Source organism: Pezoporus wallicus, unplaced genomic scaffold, assembly GCF_028554395.1.
Source record: "Pezoporus wallicus isolate ANWC-B61680 ecotype Strahan unplaced genomic scaffold, APGP_CSIRO_Pwel_v1 contig_7274, whole genome shotgun sequence".
Taxonomy (NCBI): domain Eukaryota; kingdom Metazoa; phylum Chordata; class Aves; order Psittaciformes; family Psittacidae; genus Pezoporus; species Pezoporus wallicus.
Genome location: NW_026637137.1, coordinates 2666649 through 2685028, shown reverse-complemented (window position 1 = coordinate 2685028; position 18380 = coordinate 2666649). Strand labels below are relative to the sequence as shown.

At 40.9% G+C, this 18380-nt stretch overlaps 1 protein-coding gene and 1 long non-coding RNA gene across 4 annotated transcripts in view; one reads left to right on the top strand and one right to left on the bottom strand.

Annotated features, from left to right (window-relative positions):
- Positions 1-5415: 5415 nt before the first annotated feature.
- On the bottom strand, positions 5416-15157 carry LOC130596274 (uncharacterized). Of its 3 annotated transcripts, XR_008971492.1 has the most exons (4): positions 11308-11835; positions 10900-10937; positions 7252-7851; positions 5416-6932 (listed from the first exon to the last, which is right to left on the bottom strand). It is a non-coding gene; the product is annotated as an uncharacterized LOC130596274 (long non-coding RNA). The 3 variants fall into 3 exon arrangements; XR_008971494.1 differs by lacking the exons at positions 10900-10937; positions 11308-11835 and adding an exon at positions 15091-15157; XR_008971493.1 differs by lacking the exon at positions 11308-11835 and having other exon boundaries at positions 10900-11116.
- Positions 15158-15245: 88 nt separating this feature from the next.
- The window catches only part of BMT2 (base methyltransferase of 25S rRNA 2 homolog), a 35487-nt gene continuing 32352 nt past the window's right edge, over positions 15246-18380 (top strand). The window contains exon 1 of the mRNA XM_057403717.1: positions 15246-15498. Within this exon, the coding sequence (XP_057259700.1) occupies positions 15330-15498 (169 nt within the window). The 5' untranslated portion in view covers positions 15246-15329. The remainder of the gene's footprint in view (positions 15499-18380) is intronic.

Sequence of the window (18380 nt, the reverse complement as noted above, 5' to 3'; positions counted from 1 at the left end):
GACTCAGCTAGACAGAACCATGGCTAATCTGATTCAGCTCCAGGACAAGTTCTGTTTGAAGCAAGAGATGGGGTAAATGATGTCCACAGGTTTCTTCCAAACTCTTCTGGGAATTTTGTTTGTGAAAGCAGCAGGGAAGTCAGTTGTATCTCAGTGCTTTTTAGATGTCCAATACTGAATAAGGGAAGAGGAGAAAATACATCTTAAAATAAAAACAGAGTCAAAGGATGCTTTGTTTTTCCTGTCTCACAACAGCAACAAGAGCCAGGAGCAGGCAGAAAATACAAAAGATCTTCTCTGTGGCAGCTTGGGTGGGTGACTCATAGCAAGTAATGAACTCCACATACTGCTCCTTTGAGTGCCAAGTGAATTTCTCTTCTGAGCCCTGACCTGGACCATGCAACTGCAGGCAGAACACAGCAGCTTGGCTCCTTTCTAACAGTTTTGTCAGTAAGACATAATGCCAAGGATAGGTGAGGACAGCAATCACTGGAACTTGGCCTTTGCAAAGCAGCTAAAACCCAAGTGACAAGAAAGCAGGTTGAGAAAATACCAGCTCTCTCACATCCCACAGCTGCTGTGAATTACAGTAAGCTGAGTCTCTCACCAGCCTTCCCAGAATTCAGAGTGCCTTTGGATCCCATTAACCTTTACACTTGCCTACTGCCAGCCAGAAAAATTACAATGCATATTCTTGCATTCCCCTATCAGCAAAGTGCCCCACTGAAAACTCTGGTTTTCCTTGTGACTTCTAAGTTGCAAACCAAACCTGAAGATTAAACAAAGGCAGCTTTTTCATGTGGGGAGCAGGGAAGAGAATTTGAAGATGATTTTGCAATTAACTTTTTTTTGTCCAGTTACTATAAACTGTAATTGAATGCAAACAATGAGGCACTGAAGACATGTTTGACTTAGAGTACCATGCATTTTCACAGTGCTTACATATTCAGAGAAGCTTATTCATGTTCTTTCACAATAATAGGAAAACAAAGTCTTGCAATAAAGATTTGGTTTTAAATTTTCACTTGTGTTTTGCAGAACCAATAGATTTGCATATCAGCTAAGCCTACTATTACATTAAACCCAGAAAGTTGAACTGTGTTTCACCTGACCTTCAGCTATGGATACTAGCCGTCAGTCTCCATAGCTCAGCCAGCCTTATACTAGTGTCTTGCTTTTCCATGTAAAGAGTTTTTTCCCATATATCTTACACCTAAAGGCAATGAGCATTATGGCTGTGACATCTGCTGCCAGTGCAGCTGTGGCTCCAGCTGGTTTTCTTCTCTGGGGTAAATGAACCCCTGAGGGGGTTAATTTATTGCAGCCAGTATCACCATAACCATCAATCATATCAGTTATACTTCTTGCAACAAGTTGTTTCACAAGAAGTATGATTTCAGAAGCATTCCCAAGATTTCTCAAACTTGAGAATGACAAACCTGTTTTTTTCTTGCCTTTACTGTATATAATGTGTTACTGCTTACTTGTACACAAGGCAGAACAAGAGCATTTTATGCCTGCTTGTTGCGTTTTAAGCCCAGGACGCTGCTTCACACAGCTCAAGGCTAAAAAGAACCATATCCACATAGCAAAGGCTTTATGACTGGAAGTCTTCCTGTTGAATTTACCAGTACAAGCAGCAAAGTTACTGTTAATATTAAATGTAGGGTTGCTAGAAGTTTCAGTTCAAACTCTGGGAATAGAGCTTTCTTGGCCTCATTCTGGAAATGGATCAGGAAGTAGCACTGCATTTCCCTCTTTCCTGAGGTCTTCCTCCTTTATTTTAAAGAAAAAAGTCCTTTAATACTACAAGAGGTACTTTTATTCCACACTGAAACAGTCCTTCCTAAGAAGTCTTCTCCTGCATTATGCTTTCTGACCTCCTACTTCAAGTCTAGTTCAGTTCAGTTCAAAGTGCAGCAAGCTCACAGTTGCACGCAAAGTGGAATGATTTGTGGATGCTTGTGAAGTACACCCATACCACAGGATCTCCTGTGACTGTAGTGGACTAGTCCTATTGAATGTGGTGGCTCCTTCCACCACTCATAAAACAACCTGAACATGCCATTAGTAGTCTAGCTGCCACAAAGGCACTCATCCATTAGGAACTGTCCCTGACAGATAAGAAGCTATGGAAAAGCAGTCATGATAAATTAATTCTATTTAATTCCAATTATGGTAGATTTAATCTGTGACTTCAGGGTGAAGGAGAATGAGTTCTGTGAACGTATCTCCTACTGTGGGATGTGCTCACAAAAGCTGCATGGTATCAACAGGTGACTCCTTTCTGACAGCAAGTCTTTCTGCTCAAGGTCACGTAAGGGCAACACAAGTGAATGTAAAAGTAATTATTTAGGGAAAAAAGAGGCAACATCAACAATTTTAGCTGGCATGAAAGGAGGTTATGCTTATCTTAAAGATGCAAATGTTGGTAAGTAAGCACATTTGTTTTCATTTGAAGACAGAACCATTGATCTGCTTGCTCTTGTTGTGTTGTCTAATTGATTACCTAACTGGCTGATTGGATTAAAATGTGTTCCTGGTATGTGCCCTTTCCTCCTCTTGGTTTCTATTACTTCAATTTTTAGACCATATTAAATATCACTTTAAAATTATTTTTCTGATCACAGACTACCCTTATATTATCACTTGTCGTTTTAAACACATTGAGAGCTTTAGAAAAAAATATTTTATTCATCTGTTATGTTTTCAGTCTCTAAATGCTGTATTTACTCAGTCACTTCCCATTTACTGGTACTTGGTTCTTTTACTTGGTAAAAATTTACACTTTTTACTTACAGGAAATCTGCAAATACTACAGTTCAGGTTCACTAGTATAAGTCAAACAACCTTTGTGAAAGTACAGTCTCATATCTTCATTATCTTCACTTAGCTTCTAGACTTAAAATCAATCTTGTGAAATCTAGAAAGACAAACATCCAATCTAAGTTTCAATTTATGTTTTTCTTCTGTGATTCATTAGGGTCACCCCCCATCACGTACAACAAATTATGTGCATTTTTTCAAAATAATCAATACTTGGTTAAAGTTGCCACATATGCACTCATCAATCACAAAGTATTATTTTGCAATTAAAATACTGAATTGTGAGCCAGGAACCACACAGTATCAAGATCAAAACCTGACTTACAGACCAGTTCTTTATTACCTCGCTCTGCCCTAAGGTTTTGTCGGCAGGCAGTAACTTCTTTCTCAACTATTCAAAGATGGATGGCTCAAAACTTGCAGTGCAGGTTAGGTCCCTTGATTAATTTTGGAAGGTATCCTGTGAATTACAGGATCTCTGTGGCACTCTAGCAGAGGCTATCCTGTGCCAAAATGGCTGGAAGATAAGTCTTTTTTCATCTCCACATTGAAACCGGGTGGCAAGAGGACTTAAACAAACCTCTGACATAGTAGATTTAACAACCTATATAATGCAAAGTGCCATTTTTTCTCTTAGCATACAAACTGTTCACAAGTGACTACACAAAGTGGGTGGCTTGACAAGAAACAGATGATTCAGTTCTCTTCAGTTACAAAAGGTAATGGAACTGGACTCAATTTCCCTCCAGTTACTCTTAGAGAAATGTCCTTTCTTGAAAGTGATATTCTGATGAGCACTAGCTTGAGATGCTACAGGCCAATTTACCTGTGGCTTGTGAGAGGATGCATTTGCATCAACATCTTATTTTCTTTGAGAATATATAATTTAAAATATAGTCTTGCTGTTTGTTAAGAAATCCTTCAAAGTCTGAACCAGATACAATTAATGATCTGATTTTTTTTGCCTGGAAATAATCACAAAGAATGATACTGAACAGGGGAACAGCACTTAATCTAGGGCTGTAGGATTCTTAGAACCCAGTTTTTCCTAATCCTGATCCACCTGTAAACCTTAATTTATTCACCAACCTGTCAGATTTTCTAGGTTGTGCGTGACCTTCACTCAATGGGTCTTTGCCTCATGTTTCCTTGCACTGGTGTCAAAATTTCATTAATTTAAAGCACAGCACTTCCCTTCAATGCTGGCAACCTCCATGCTAGACAGAGCTGGGCAAGCTGTGCCAGGATAAGAGGTGGTGGAGCCAGGGAAGGGCCACAGTAGGATGGCAGGGATCAGCGAAACCAAAATCAGGGACTACTTCCTACACATCAGGAATTCTTCCCACTATATGATCCTGAATTTGGAATCTTGCACATTGGCCGAGATAACAATTCTGAGGCTTGCAAGTTGCTCCTATGGCACTCACAACCACATTCAACACAGTTACGTGAATGGTAAAAATTGTGTAATGTGCCAATTAATTTATATATAAGATCAAAAAATTGGTTCTTTGGTTTTGGCTTTATTCAAAAGCTTAGTTTACAAATCTCTTCTGGTTACAATCTCTTCTGCTCTTATTTAAGGACTCATCTCTACAAGTTAGGTTTAGAAAGAAATGTCAGACTTCTACTTATGTGAAACTATAAAATCACACAAGAAACAGTGGAGGACCGACGTGAGAAAATGCTTCCTCTGAGCATAATGACTACTACACCTGCAGTCAGAATTAAAGCCTGTTCCAAAACTATGCGGCTATTTCGTCCATTCATCGATCAAGATTTGCATGTTTACACACCAGATGACAACATGCAATCCAATGGCCGTTACAGGTTTTGCATTAGAGGAAAGACAGATTACATCAGTCTGTCTGAAGCCAACTGTTTGTGAAAGTATTGTAAAAAGAGTACATGTAGAGTAATAGTGATCACAAATCAGTTACTAAGCATATTGGACAAAGCCTTGCCAATTTAAATTTAAGAGAGTCAAATTTAGACCTGATAAGCAACTGCTGTCAGAAGTGGTAGATGCTTACAACAGTAATCTCTGATACTCAGCAAGCACATGTGAATTCAGCAATCTCCATCAGCAAAAGAAGACTTCAGACTATAGCCATTTGCTTGTTACCTTCATTTAGGTGCTAGGTTCTATAGGAAGAGGAGTCTCAGAAACATTCACAGATGACCTGGTAACTTGAAATACCAGAACATCAAGTATTATAGTCACTCAGCATATACCCCAGAGTGGAGAAAGTGTAGAAGATAATTTATTTAAAACAGAATTCCATTAAAAACGTGACTCACTGAGGATTAGCTAACTCTTTTGGAAGGCTCTTACACCATACCAACAACATAGGCATTTTGGAAAGTCCCTCTCTTTACAGTTTTAAAAGTCTCATCATGTTGCTCAGATAAAAAAAGGACATCCTAGCACTTCTACAGAAGTCTCAGCCATGAAGAGCTTTCCAAGTTCACCTTTGTGTTGGTATTGCTCTCACTCAGGATAAAGGAAGAATTGATACTGGAGTACAATTCAAATAACAGATCAGCCTCTGTATTCTTTCTCAACAGCCCAAAGATTACATGTTCCCATTACCTTTGGGGTGTGTTAGAAAAACCCCTAGTGTGCAATTTCCAGCTAAGCTTCTACAGAACGAAATCTAGGTCCTGTCTTCCAAAGGCTTTTAGTGATGTAACTTAAAGAACATCAAATGTAAAAGATTCACAGGCAAGAGCAATTCACATCACAGAAACATTTATGTTGTGCTCTTAACTGCTAATGGAGGCAGACCCATTCAAGTCCCCAGGAGCAAAACGTTCCTTCAGCAAATGAAAACTGGCCAGGGTCCATTCCTGTCATCTGCATGAAGAAGCTGTCACAGAACAAGCAACCCAGGTGTGAATTTAAAGTACAATAGCCATTTATCTTGTTTCTCTTAGTGCTCTGGTTCCAGCAGGTTACACTGGTGTGGCTACAGAAGATGCTGTTCACAGCTGGATGTGTGCCCCTAGTTCAGATGTTTCTGCCTCCATTATGAGGCTAGTTGATGAAGCAGCTGCTGGGCTGCCAAAATTACAGACTAAAACCAAGGAAAACCATCAGGCATAAAACACAACCAAGAATGCATCCTCATTCTAAGTAATCCTAGGCATCCTAAGCAATATCAAGGCCACAGAATAAATGAGATCTGTAGGTAGCCTAGAAAGAATTGTCAACAAGGATTCATAGGATGCATTGTGCTGAATCTGGCAACAGGGGAGATTCCAAGTGATCGCAGAAGTCCTTGTCAAACATCATTTAAATATAACCAGTGTCCATACCAAAAAACAATGTCTTTCACACAATCTAATTTGAGCTGTTTCTCTCATAAATGAGTCACCACAGACCAACAGAATTCTGTTTGCCCCACCTAATTGGATTTACAGGCAACTTCTTTTGAAATAGCAAATTGTGTAAAAATAACTATACACACAGACAACTCTCTAATAACTGTAAAGACAGTCAGAACTTTCTATATACCTATGCGTGCTTAGACTTCATCCTGAATGGTAAAAAAATTGAGGTAGCCTTACCAAAGGGAAGTACAACCTAAAATACTTTCAAACTTTCAATACTTTCTACCTTTTCACACAGGTTTTAGTATCGTTTATTAAAAAAACCAACTTCATGAAAAGGCAGGCTTCAAACTTATTTTTAAAATACATTTTTGGTCAGGTTGGTTCTATTTATGTAGAAAAGCCTCCAGGAGACCATTCTGAACATGCAAGACAGCAATGCTTCAAGTATCTGTCAGGTTGTGTGATAAGCCTCATGCTGCATTTTGCCAATTAAGTCTGGCTCCAAAAGAGGCCGGTATTATAACTTTATAACATAAAATTACGTTTGTGTTGAGCGTGTGACCTGGGAGCTGACAGCCATTTCACCTGCATTTAAAGGAGTCATTCAACAAAACCCACCTTTCACATTCCTGCAAGAAGAAGCTTTGCCTCTGGTTCTTACAAACTTCTTACCTCCTATGTTACAATTTTCCCCATTTTGCAGTATGTTGTCATTATGGCTTCCAAAATGATGTTGTTTCTTTTGTGACCACTGCAGAAAAGCAAGCTGCCTAAATAGACATTATAAAAGCATTCTTAATGTTCTTTCTCTGCAATGAAGCCATCTATATTTATAAGGAATGTCTGCATCAGTTTGAAAACTTTTCTGACAAAGAGCACCTATGTGCGATGTGTTTCAAGGAATGAGTTGAAATGGCAAATGTGAGCACTTCAGTACTGGATCCCCACCAAAATTTTAGCTGCTTTTGAAAAGCAGAACTACATTTTCTGTAAAGATATAGATGCTGCTTGACAACCACAACTCTAAAGAATTCAGTATTTGCAGTCATCTCTTCCCCTCCCATATAATTAATGAAAAAGAGACAGCACCTGTAGGGGCTGAAAAATGTGTTGTGGTTGTAATTATGGAACCATTCAGATGATACTGCTGGGATTCTGCCAAAGCCAGATGAAGGTGCAGGTTGCCATGTGGCTTGGAGGTGCTTCTTCCTCCTCCTGTTAGGATGTCACTGAGATTACTGTTGTGCTCAGAAAAGTTTTGAGGCTGCCTGGGGAGAAAGCACAGAAGGTCTCAAGCTCCAAAGGTTTGTGCTTTGTGGTGGCTACCCTAACTTTGTGTGTGTCTGCACATATGTGTCTTCCCTGTGGTTTGCTGGATGTATACTTCCACATCACCCCATAATTCCTGGATAAATAAGCCATTCTTGATTGCAGCACTGCCAGCTTTCCTGACGGCAGCAGTTCAAACCTTGCCATGAGGCAGATGGCAGCTATTCCTCAATGTATTTTCTCCTTCCTCAGCATGGATGCCACCTTCCATTTTGGACAAATGGGTTTACAGCAGCCGTTTCACCTCTGTGTTTCTCTGTGTGGCTGCAAGGCCGGGCTTCAGCACAGGCACTGCCATCCGCTGCTTTTAGTCAGACTGAAATTGTGTTAAGCAACAAAGTGATGGGAGTTGTGGAAATCCTACAGGAAAACAGAAAGACAGCAGTGAGTAGTCAGGATGCAGGCTTGAAGGGATCTGAGGGGGCTGAGGCAGGGGGAGGATGAAGGACTGGTGCAGTGTTGCTGCTGCAGGGGCTCAGGTGATGAAGATGGTGAGAGCAACACAGGACGTGCTGTGGGATAGAAAGCACTGCAGAAGAGAGTAAGCTCTGCATGACAGCCTGGGGCAGAGGTGCTGCTGTGGCTCCCCATGCAGGAAATGTCCAACAGAAAACTGGAAGGGTGTTTGAAGATAGGTATTTACTTCCTTGATGTTTGACAATTTAATTTTTTTTAACCTGTAATGATTATATGTAGCTCAAACACATACATTTTAAATTATTGAAATGTTTACAGTGTGTGAGAAATCATTAACAAAACTTAAGATTCCAACCATAATTATAGCACTCAATAACAGAAGCTTATTAGTCTAAAGTGTTTATTAATTTTTTTCTTTAGAGAGGAGTTAACAAGATGGTTAATGTCCAAGAACACTCTTGCATATACAGAGAGGGTACAGAAATTTTTAGTAGCCAGAAATCTGAAAGACTTCAAGACTAAAATCTGAACATCAGTATGAAACGTATGTCTCCATTAACTGCTACAGTAGCTTTCTGTTCTACTTCCTAGTTATTGAATGTAATAATTTATCAGTATATCCTCAACAAACTGAAACAGTTATTTAATTCTATCACAACTCTACCTATCTTTAAATAAGCATTTCAGAACTGCTTTCTGCTTCTGCAGATTGTAGTCCTGTTCACACTTTGGGGCAGCTGCTATCAGATCATCCTTAATCCATAGTAACAGGAGATGAAATTCTAAAAATATAGTGTGGAGAACGCTCACTTCATGGTATTTGTGTCACAGTTGTTTTATTAGATGTTCCAGAGAAGAAAAGAGAAACCATTCTTCTAACAGCAGATAATCTTTATCTGTGGTGCTCATATGGAAAAACTATGGCAAACTTTGTGTACTTACTGTCAAAAATTCTGAAACAGCTTTAATATTTGTGGTTTCGTTTTACCACCATTCTTTAGGCTCCTAAATCCTAATCCTTCAACTCATGAAGAGAGTACTAATCCCTTTAATTTTATTGATAATATCTTAGGCATTAGCGTCACTGAGGTCAGTTAACCAAACCTAAAACATGAACTGTGCACAAGCCAAATACAGTGTGTACAGGGTAGGTAAGAGCTTTGGCATTTCTTGCTCTTCCTGAAGTACATTATACTGCCTGCAATATATTGCCCTGAAGATAGAGCTCCATTTGATGTTGTATGAACAGACTTCGTTATTGTTCTCTCATCTTCTTTACTGAAAACCACACTTGACCTAGAGTAGGGTCCCAAATAAACCACATGACAGTATTCAAGAGGCAGGAGAAATTAAAAGGAGTTGGGCAATCTGTGGAACAGAGAACAGTTTATGCATACTAGAGATGTACAGGTCATATCTAATGATACCCAAAATATCTTCTCGCACACCCTTCCAGGACCTAGGAGGGTTAAAAAATGAGAACAGTGAAATGACGCAGAATACCACCACCTATCCATGGCATCACAGCAGAATATTCTCCATAGATTTAGTCTTTCTCAGAAATTCTCATGCAGCCTAGCCTTTCTCTGGGTGCTTTTCAGCTCCAGTAAATCCAATCAGACTGTGAGGTCATCTTAGTTTATGAGTCAGGCTATCATACTTGCAATAAAAGATTACAGGATACTGGAGTGTTTCTCAAGGTGAAAATGACCTAATGTACAGCTACATTACTATTGAGCTGAACTGGAATTATACATACCTGACCCACACAGAACGACTGGAATCTGAATCCCAAGAACTGAGAACATCTTTAAGGCTATCGGGTTCCACTCATGCATGAATAATCAAACATTAAAAGTTTTCCTACTAGCACTGAATTTTCCCAAAGTTGCTGTGTCTGAATTAATTACTCAGCAGGTTTATGCACAGCAGCTGACAGAAACATGGATCAGTACTAAAACCACATACTACTTTGACTTTGTAAGAAAACCAGTTAGACCTGCTGGATGTTTTGACATCTCTTGCTAAATCAAAGTGATTTTATGAGTTAATCTTTTACGGCAGCAAGAAATCGGCTAAGAAAAAATTCAATCTAGAAAAAGTAGCTAGTAGTCTCTGTTACAGTAATCGTTATATTGACTCTCTCTATTTAATAATTTATACAAGCCAAATAACAGGGGAATGTGCTCAGACTAAAATCAATGAAAAAAAAACCAACAGATTTTTAAGGTAATTCAAGATTATTTTTGTATGTTTGTATTTTAATGATCTTCGTTGATAGAATATTAAGAATGTTTGTGATGCTCATGTTGCAAAGCAGTTTACAATGAAGTACAGCATTTATTCGAAAAATGCATTATCTGTTCTCAGGATAGTTTTACTTTCTATACATGCACATAACATTCGGAATAAGTCACATATAAAGTATTCAGCTGGTTTTCACTAAGCATTTCAGTAGTTCCATGGAATTTAATTCCCACTTTACTATTAGGCAAGTGACACACTGAAGGGATTAAAAAATTCTTAACTTTTCCCCCATGTTGAAAGGACCAGCTCATTTCTATTGACAGACACAGGTGGGATCTGCTGGCCACAATGGATTCAGTGAATGTATTGTTTATCAGAAATGCTGGCTATTGTTAAAATTATTCCTACCTTATTGCAACACAAGCTAACAAGCAAAAGACATTATTTCAATAAATAAAATCTCCTGTGAGTATCTAATTTTTGTGGTCTTGAGGCTACGTAATTAGACTCCAAAATGAGCCTCCACATGCAAGGGACTTCAGTCTTCTGGTTGGGTGACTCTGCCTACTTGAGGAGCAACTTTAATTGGTCCTTCAGTAGAAGAATCCTCTTGTTTTCCAGAAGCAAAATATTTATTTTGGTAAGTACTGGGACTTTGGACACAAACCAAAGTCAATATCAAGTCTGTTTTTCCCAGTAAAATACACAGGGGGCTAATTAAGGAGACTGGTGATATAAACTTACTTTTAGAGGTGTCAACCTCCACGTATGGAATCCAGGATCTGTAGTTATAAAAATATTGTTATGGGGTAGTGATTTTAATTACTATGTAATTTTAATTACTAAATTACTAAAGTGTGTATAGTCTGAAGAAATGTAATAATGGACCAGCTCTTCATAACTGCATCAGTGCAAATTCAGGGCTGTGACTCCGACTTTTAAAATCAAATTATATTATTTTTCTGGCTTATATGACTCCACAATGAATGAAGAATCTTAAATTCAAACCAAATATGCTATTGTTGCCTGCTTGCCTTCCCTTTAGATACATGTAGCAAAACCAGTTCTGCATCTAACAAAGACTTATATTACCAGTGTTTCAGTATTCCATTAAAATCATTACATGCTTTTGGTAATATTTTTGCAGATTACATTGCATTAGAAACTCTTATGATGATGTCATCACACTGGAGAGAGTGCTGCCTAGAAAGGTTTCTTCTCTTTGATGCTGTCTCACTTTTTTGGTTCCTTTTCTAAACAACCAGCATCTGTAAGATAGAAAGGATGAAGAGCATGAAAAGATTTGATTGTCCAAAGTACCACTGAAATAGGGATGGAAGCAGAGTACTGCTGATTTGCGTAGCTCAGAAAATTTTTGTAACTTTTCTTCCACAGTTTCCCTGGGGAGAAAGGCTGAAAATACAGGCTGCTGTCACTCTTCCCTCAGGAAGGAAGAGCACGTCCACTTTGTATAATCTCATAGTGAAGATGTGGGTTCAGATACTCTCTGGCAGAGCAGGGATGTGAACTGGTTTTCCCACATCCTCAGTGAATGTTCCAGCCACCTGAGTACTAGAAAGGGCTGGGGTTATTCCTTCTCCTGGCCTGTGAATTGAGTCTTTTGTTTCTAAAGCTATTAATGAAAAGTGACGGGAACAGAAACACTGCAGAACTGTGAAAAGAAACTTTTCTAGTCCACCCTAAATCGGCTCATTTTTTTGAGAAAGTAACTAATACACAGAGGATCATCTGTCCATCTTCTACATTTGAGATAGTAAGTCCAGCTACTGAAAACAATCCTTTCCCAGATGGTCATATTCCATCGTCTCCATCAGGACAGAGGCAGTTTATTATCTTATCTCCTCAGAGTAAGTGCATGCAACCTTGCTTGTTCTGCTCTTGCGCCTCAGGGAAAACCCCAAGATTTATATTCATCTTCATCTGTTCCTTCACTCTTCCTGTACTGTGTTCAAGAAGTGTATTGAGCACACATGTTTTCACCACTGTAACAGAGCACTGGGTCATCAGTTCCTGGCCTGCCAGAACCGGTCCTGCTTTAATCACCTGTTCCATAACCAGCTCCTCCTTCACCCCCCCAAATCTCCATGCAGTGCTCCAGGGAACTGCCTTCTCCAATCACCTTGTATTCGGAGCCTGTCACCAGGAGCCATCTCTCACCCCGTACTCTGTTGTAAGTATTTGTGTGTCCTGAAAGCCTAAAGCCTCTTCTTCGAGTATTCTTTTATTTTTGTTCCTGGACATACTTGACATCTGGTAAATGTTGTTTGCTTGCTTACTGAGGCATTAAAGTGCTAAGCCACTTCTTGAAGACGGAAAAGTGTATATCTTGATCTACTTTCATATAGAACCACTTATGTTAAAAAGTCAACACTTCCCTATTTCCTGTTTTTTTAATAATAGCTTGTACACCAAGATATGAAAGTAGTCTGTGCACTGAAGTACTGATTTTTTCCCTCATAGACGTATTTATAAAATATCAGAAAATAAACAACATACTGAAAATATAAAGCAACATAATTAACTTTTATTAAAAAAGGAGAGTTTTGTAAAAACTGTAAAGTCCTAGTAGGAAAGTATGCTTACTATTAATACTGTAAGTTTTTAAATAATTGTGACAAATTAAAGCCACTTTGTATTTAAAACCACTTTGTCAGTTTTAGCAAGCACTCCTGAGAACTGAAATCAAAAGAACATAAATTAAAGAGTAACAGTTTATTACTAATCTGAGAGAGTACATTTCACTTATGTGCAATTTCCCCGATTTTCCAGTTCTACAATTAGGTTTCCAATTTACCAGCATCCAGATACACTCACATATTGGCTGTGTGCCCTACACTTCCAAGTCTGGATGCTCACAACTGAGGGAGTGGGGGGCTTGATGTCACAGAAGTATCTGTCAGGCATCCTCCAAATGCCTCTATGTCTTTTCTGTCACTGGTACTCCTACTCTTCTGAGAAGACCCCCTCAGTGCTCTCCTATAGGATCACACTGCACATAGAAGACTATCTCATGCTTTTTCTCTTCATTCTGTGCTTCCCCAAGTGGAAGGAACATCAACCACTGTGTAGGCTTCTCCTTAACCAAAAGGTTCCTTGTAGGTATCAATGTAATCTCTTTTACACCATCTTAATTCTTCTTACATGGACTTGCATATAAAGCTAGTAATAGAAATATTTCAGAAAACTATCATTAACCCCAGCAATCAAGTCTTCTTTCTAATTTGGATTTGAGTTCCTGGACTAATCTGGTGAATATAAAATACAATAACCCCTATGAGAAGCTGATTTTCAGATGTTTTCCAAGTCAAATTAATCTATATTGGTGTTATTTTCGTTAACACATGATTTTTTTTTCAGTTTCAAAATTAAAAGAAAAATCTACCTGAAAGAATAACTCAATCACTACACTTCTCTTTCCTTTCTTAGTGCTGACGTTGGGAGCAAAAATTTTAATTCTCCTTTCCAGTATTCTCCCATATTTTGATTTAAAAAAATAAATATTCTGACAATAAAATACATTATGGCATGTAAATACAGTGATGGAAGATCCAAACTACAGTAAAGTTTTGTAAGCATTTACTGAAAAATAACAGTACAGAAACAGCTGGACCTTTGGGCACAATGCGCAACCCCCTTTCAGGGCATTGAGTGTGATGTAGTATTTGCCCACACAGCTCAGAGTGAAGTGGAAAAGGGATGTCTTTGCAGTCAGTAACAATGCAAAGCTTTTGTTTGGGCATTGTTTCTTTGTCTGGATAATTGTACCTTCAAAAAGACATTTATCAGAAGAGAACTTCACCCTGCTCTGTGATTAGCTGCAATTTTTTTTGGCAGGACTGACAGGTTGCTGATAAGAACCTGTTATACACCCACTGCATGTATCACTGACTTCTCATTAGGATGAAATCTTGACCCTACCCAAGTCAGATTTGTCACCGATTTAACTGTAGCAACAATTACCTCCTTAATGTTTTCTAATGTCTTCAGAGGAGACAATTAGCTGCTTCTGGCCAAGACAAACAAGCAAGCGACTCATGGCAGATTTCCCTGCCATGATCTTGTGAGGAGTGGTTTTGTCTGTCCTACTTCCAACGACAGCTGAAAGAGGGAACTAAAACACTTTGGGTCTGGAGAAAGGTTGCAGCTGGCAGAAGCTGCATACAAAGGTCTTTCCCTGTAAGGGGCAGTTTTGCTGGCTGCAGTTGTTGCTCCTGCTGCAGCAGTGCTCTGCCCAGGAACAGGCCTAGCAGCACCATGTAGACAGAAAAAAGCCCGTACAAAATGGTGCTCTTCAGATATCCGCATTCACACCATAGATACCAGCCTACTGAGATTTGCTTTACCTCACTTTGAACTCAGTTTGTTTCTGCAAGGTCTTTTGTGGGGTGGGTTTTACCACCCCACTTCAGAGGGAGTCACACAGACTTTTACAGGGATCTCTAGGCAGCATGTGTGCTGGGGTAATGCAGGGAAGAGAGAAGAGCCCCTGCTGCATCCATGCCCTGGAAACACAGAATCGCAGGATGGTTTGGGTTGCCAAGGGCCTTGAGATCATCCAGTTCCAACTCCTTGTCATGCCAGGAGACATCACTGAAGGCTCTGTCCAACCTGGTCCTGAACACCGCCAGGGATGGAGCATTCACAACCTCCCTGGGCAACCCATTCCAGTGCCTCACCACCCTTACAGTAAAGAACTTCTTCCTTATTTCTAATCTAAACTTCCCCTGTTTAATTTTGAACCCATTACCCCTTGTCCTATCATTACAGTCACTGATGAACAGTCTCTCTCCACCATCCTTGAGGGCCCCCTTCAGATATTCCCTTCAGGAATTCGCATTGTCCCTGGACCCTTCATGTTTTTTCACCTAATTCTTGCACTAGTCCGTCAAGCACCCAGGGCTACCTGCTCCGTACCTGATAAAGTTTTGGAATCCGCCAAGCCCGCAGGCCCTGAACTCCCGCTGTGCGGCAAACCCCGCACTCACAGCGACAGGCCACTGGGCGCCCAGCTCCTCGGCCCGCCCGACGGCAGCGGACTCCATCTCCCGGCATGCCGAGCGGGCGGAGCAAGCGCATGCCCGCCCTTGCCATAGTGCCCGGCGCTCACGCCTCCCCCTCAGCCGGGCTGCGCGCGGCGGAGCAGCAGTTACACCATGGAGGCCGTTCCACAGCCACGGCCGCGGCCCGGCGGGACTGCCGCAGCCGCCACTGCTCCCCTGCCGCCGCAGCAGCCCCCGGAGCAGGAGCGGAAGCTGGAGCAGGAGAAGCTGTCGGGGGTGGTGAAGAGCGTCCACCGGCGGCTGCGCAAGAAGTACCGGGAAGGTAACCGCTGGGGACGGGGCCGTCCCCTCCGCGCCGCCCAGGCAGGGCCGGCAGCTCCACTCCGCGTGGGAGGGATGGGGGGTGGCCTGGAAAGCAGCCGCTGTGCGGCGGCGGTAGGAGGGAGCCGGGCGCCGCGCGGGCCGGGGTGTCCCCCTTTGGGCGAGCCGGCCTGGTGTCCGCAGCCCCCGTGGGAGCTGCGAACCGCTGCCGAAGGGGGTGTGTCGGGGGGGCAGCGGCCGGGAGCTAGCGGCTGGGAGCCGCGCCGGCTGCGCTTCCTGCTCCTCCCCGGGAGGCTGGGGATCGGCTGGCACCGGCTGCCTGCAGCCGCCGCAGGGTCTGCCGGGGTCCTGCCGCCTTACTGGAGCTCTTGGTAGCGGAGAGTCCTTCCTGGCTCGGGAGGGCTCGCAGCGCATCTCCCGGAGCTTTTCCTGTGTGTTGGTGTGCACGGATAATGCTGCGAGGTGAAAACGTGCTAGAGGTGTGCTGCCTGTGTGTGAACATGGGTCCCTCCGAATGGCCCTGCCTTACTGCTCTGTGCGACTTTGAAGAGCTGACAGCTAGGCCTTTGGCCACCGGCAGCTTCTAAGTCGTACGGCAGTGTTTTCCACACTGAGGATCTGCAGGAGTCAGGAGAACAGTCAGTTGCGAATGCCGGGAGGGATTCAGTGGTGATCTGGAAAGGCATGGGTCTTTGTGAGTTGTTTGTGCCTTCTTTCTGCTGTGGAGAAATAGTTCAGGCTGGAGCAGTAAGCAAAAGAGTTGGGAAAAAGCTGTTACAAAATAAATTACTCTTGAGTCCTGAAAAATCTACTTTGTCATCAGTATTAACGCCCTTGTGCAAGGTTCTTATGGGTGGTATTGGAATGCTTAAAACTTCCCAGAAATGCTTTCAGATGAGTGCCAGAGTTGAGATTTGTTTGGTGAAATTTGCAGCTTCCTCTGGTTGATTGTAATAATCTGTTCAATCTCCTTTATAACACAAGTTACAAAAAAATTCATCATTCATTCTTTCAGTGAGTCCACAGCCCTTTGGTGCGTACCTGCAGAAGGACAGTCATAAAATGGGAACTCTTTGTGTTGCAGGCATGATTTCTTGCCCGTTCTCTCTGTATGGCACTCTTAAAGAAACAATGTCATACTGCTTTGTGAACTGCAGAAGTCTCCACAGGAGCCTTTCCATGGGATTTGGGCAGAGATATCTACCTATCTAGACACTGATCAAAAGCAGCTGTTTATTTTGGCTTTGGTGAGTCAAAAGGGAGGATCTCCCTTGCTCTTCCAACTTTTGAGTGAAGGAATGTTGTATGTTTGAAAGTTCAAATTTTAGCAGTTCGTATTTCTCTGTTATTTCAGAGTGCCAGCAGATTAAGACAGACAAGCATTGGCACTGTTATATTAAAAAATGTGGGCAATCTTCTGTAAACAACTGAACTTTTTATAGATGAGAGCCTAAACTACATGGAAGCCTACGTCTCAGCAAAGAGTGAGTTAGTGCGCAGGAGTAAGTTGTGTGTAACTGCTTAACTGAAAAAGCCATCAGTACTCTAAATTTACTTCTTATGTCCTGTAAATTGTGTGTTAATGAAGACTTTGCTGTGAGTTTTCAAGTTGCTGTAAATTAGCAACACTGTGTATGTTCATGGAGAGAGTTAAAAACCAATCAGTTCATCACCTCATGCCTCTACCACAAGGAGAGTTCCATCCGTTACCTATTCATCCAGTCATAGGTGCTCTGTACATGTTACTAGCACTTAGTAGTCATAGTACTTCATACATTAGGTTCTTTCAGCTCTAGAATTTTGGTTTTGGAGTGTTCTCCCTACATTTGTCCATGATTCTAAAAGCAGGCTTGAGGATCTCCTTCCTAAATGTCTTTAATGTCACTCTGAAATTGTAATACTTGGATGTGCTTGACCTCTGAAGGAGCTTTCCTTAAATTTTTTTGTTTTCTAATACTTTGCAGTACTGACTGGCAAGCACATTACCCTGACAAAATCAAAGTTGACAGTTTGCTGAAGAGAAATAAAAAAGTAACAACTGTAATTTTTCAGTATGATCTGAATTATAACTTGGGTATGAAAAAGCAAGGAGAAATGCATCCTTGGTTATATGCTTAGAGTTTACTACACAGGGGAAGCCTAGTGACTCCATAGTGCAGTACATCCACCTCCATATGAAGCAGAAACAGAGCTCTCTGTATTATTCTAGAGTCTTTTATTCCAGAGCCTTGTGTTGTGCTTATTTTTGTCTTTTTTTAACTCTTCTCATGTTTACTAGAATTCTGTGAAACTAGTTTCCATTTTGTCTAAACAAGCAATCAGTACTAGAATATCTCTTGCATGGACTTTGGTGCTTTCTAGGTATCTAAATAGGATCACATACTAATTTTGTTGGTGGAGAAAAAAGCATGGCAACTATTCTTCTGAAAGCTACATGATTATGTTGCACAGGGTGGATAAGTCTAAGAAAGCCCTTGTTATTGTAATATGATCTTAAGTTAGTGTCTTCTATTAGAAGTGTAGGAGAGAAATAGATGTTTCCTTGAGACACTGAGCTTTTTATTGATAGAAGTTATACAGGCTTGATTTTAATAAGCTGATTTTTTGGGGAGTTTATTTGCCTTGCTGATGTTATCAAGGCTGGTGTTTTAATGGGGAATTGTAAAAGGCGAGTGAGTGTATTTATCTGACTTGCTTATAACTGGCATTATTGTTACAATTTTGTTTTACTTTCTGCCATGGTTCCCCTCCTTTTTTGAAGATGAGTCAGTGCACAACTGACAGTATGCTTCAAAACTGCAAGCTAGCGAGTTTCTGAAGAAGTTCCATACTTGTCAAAGTGCAAGAGAAATATTTCTTAACTAGGGATGCATCACAGAAAAA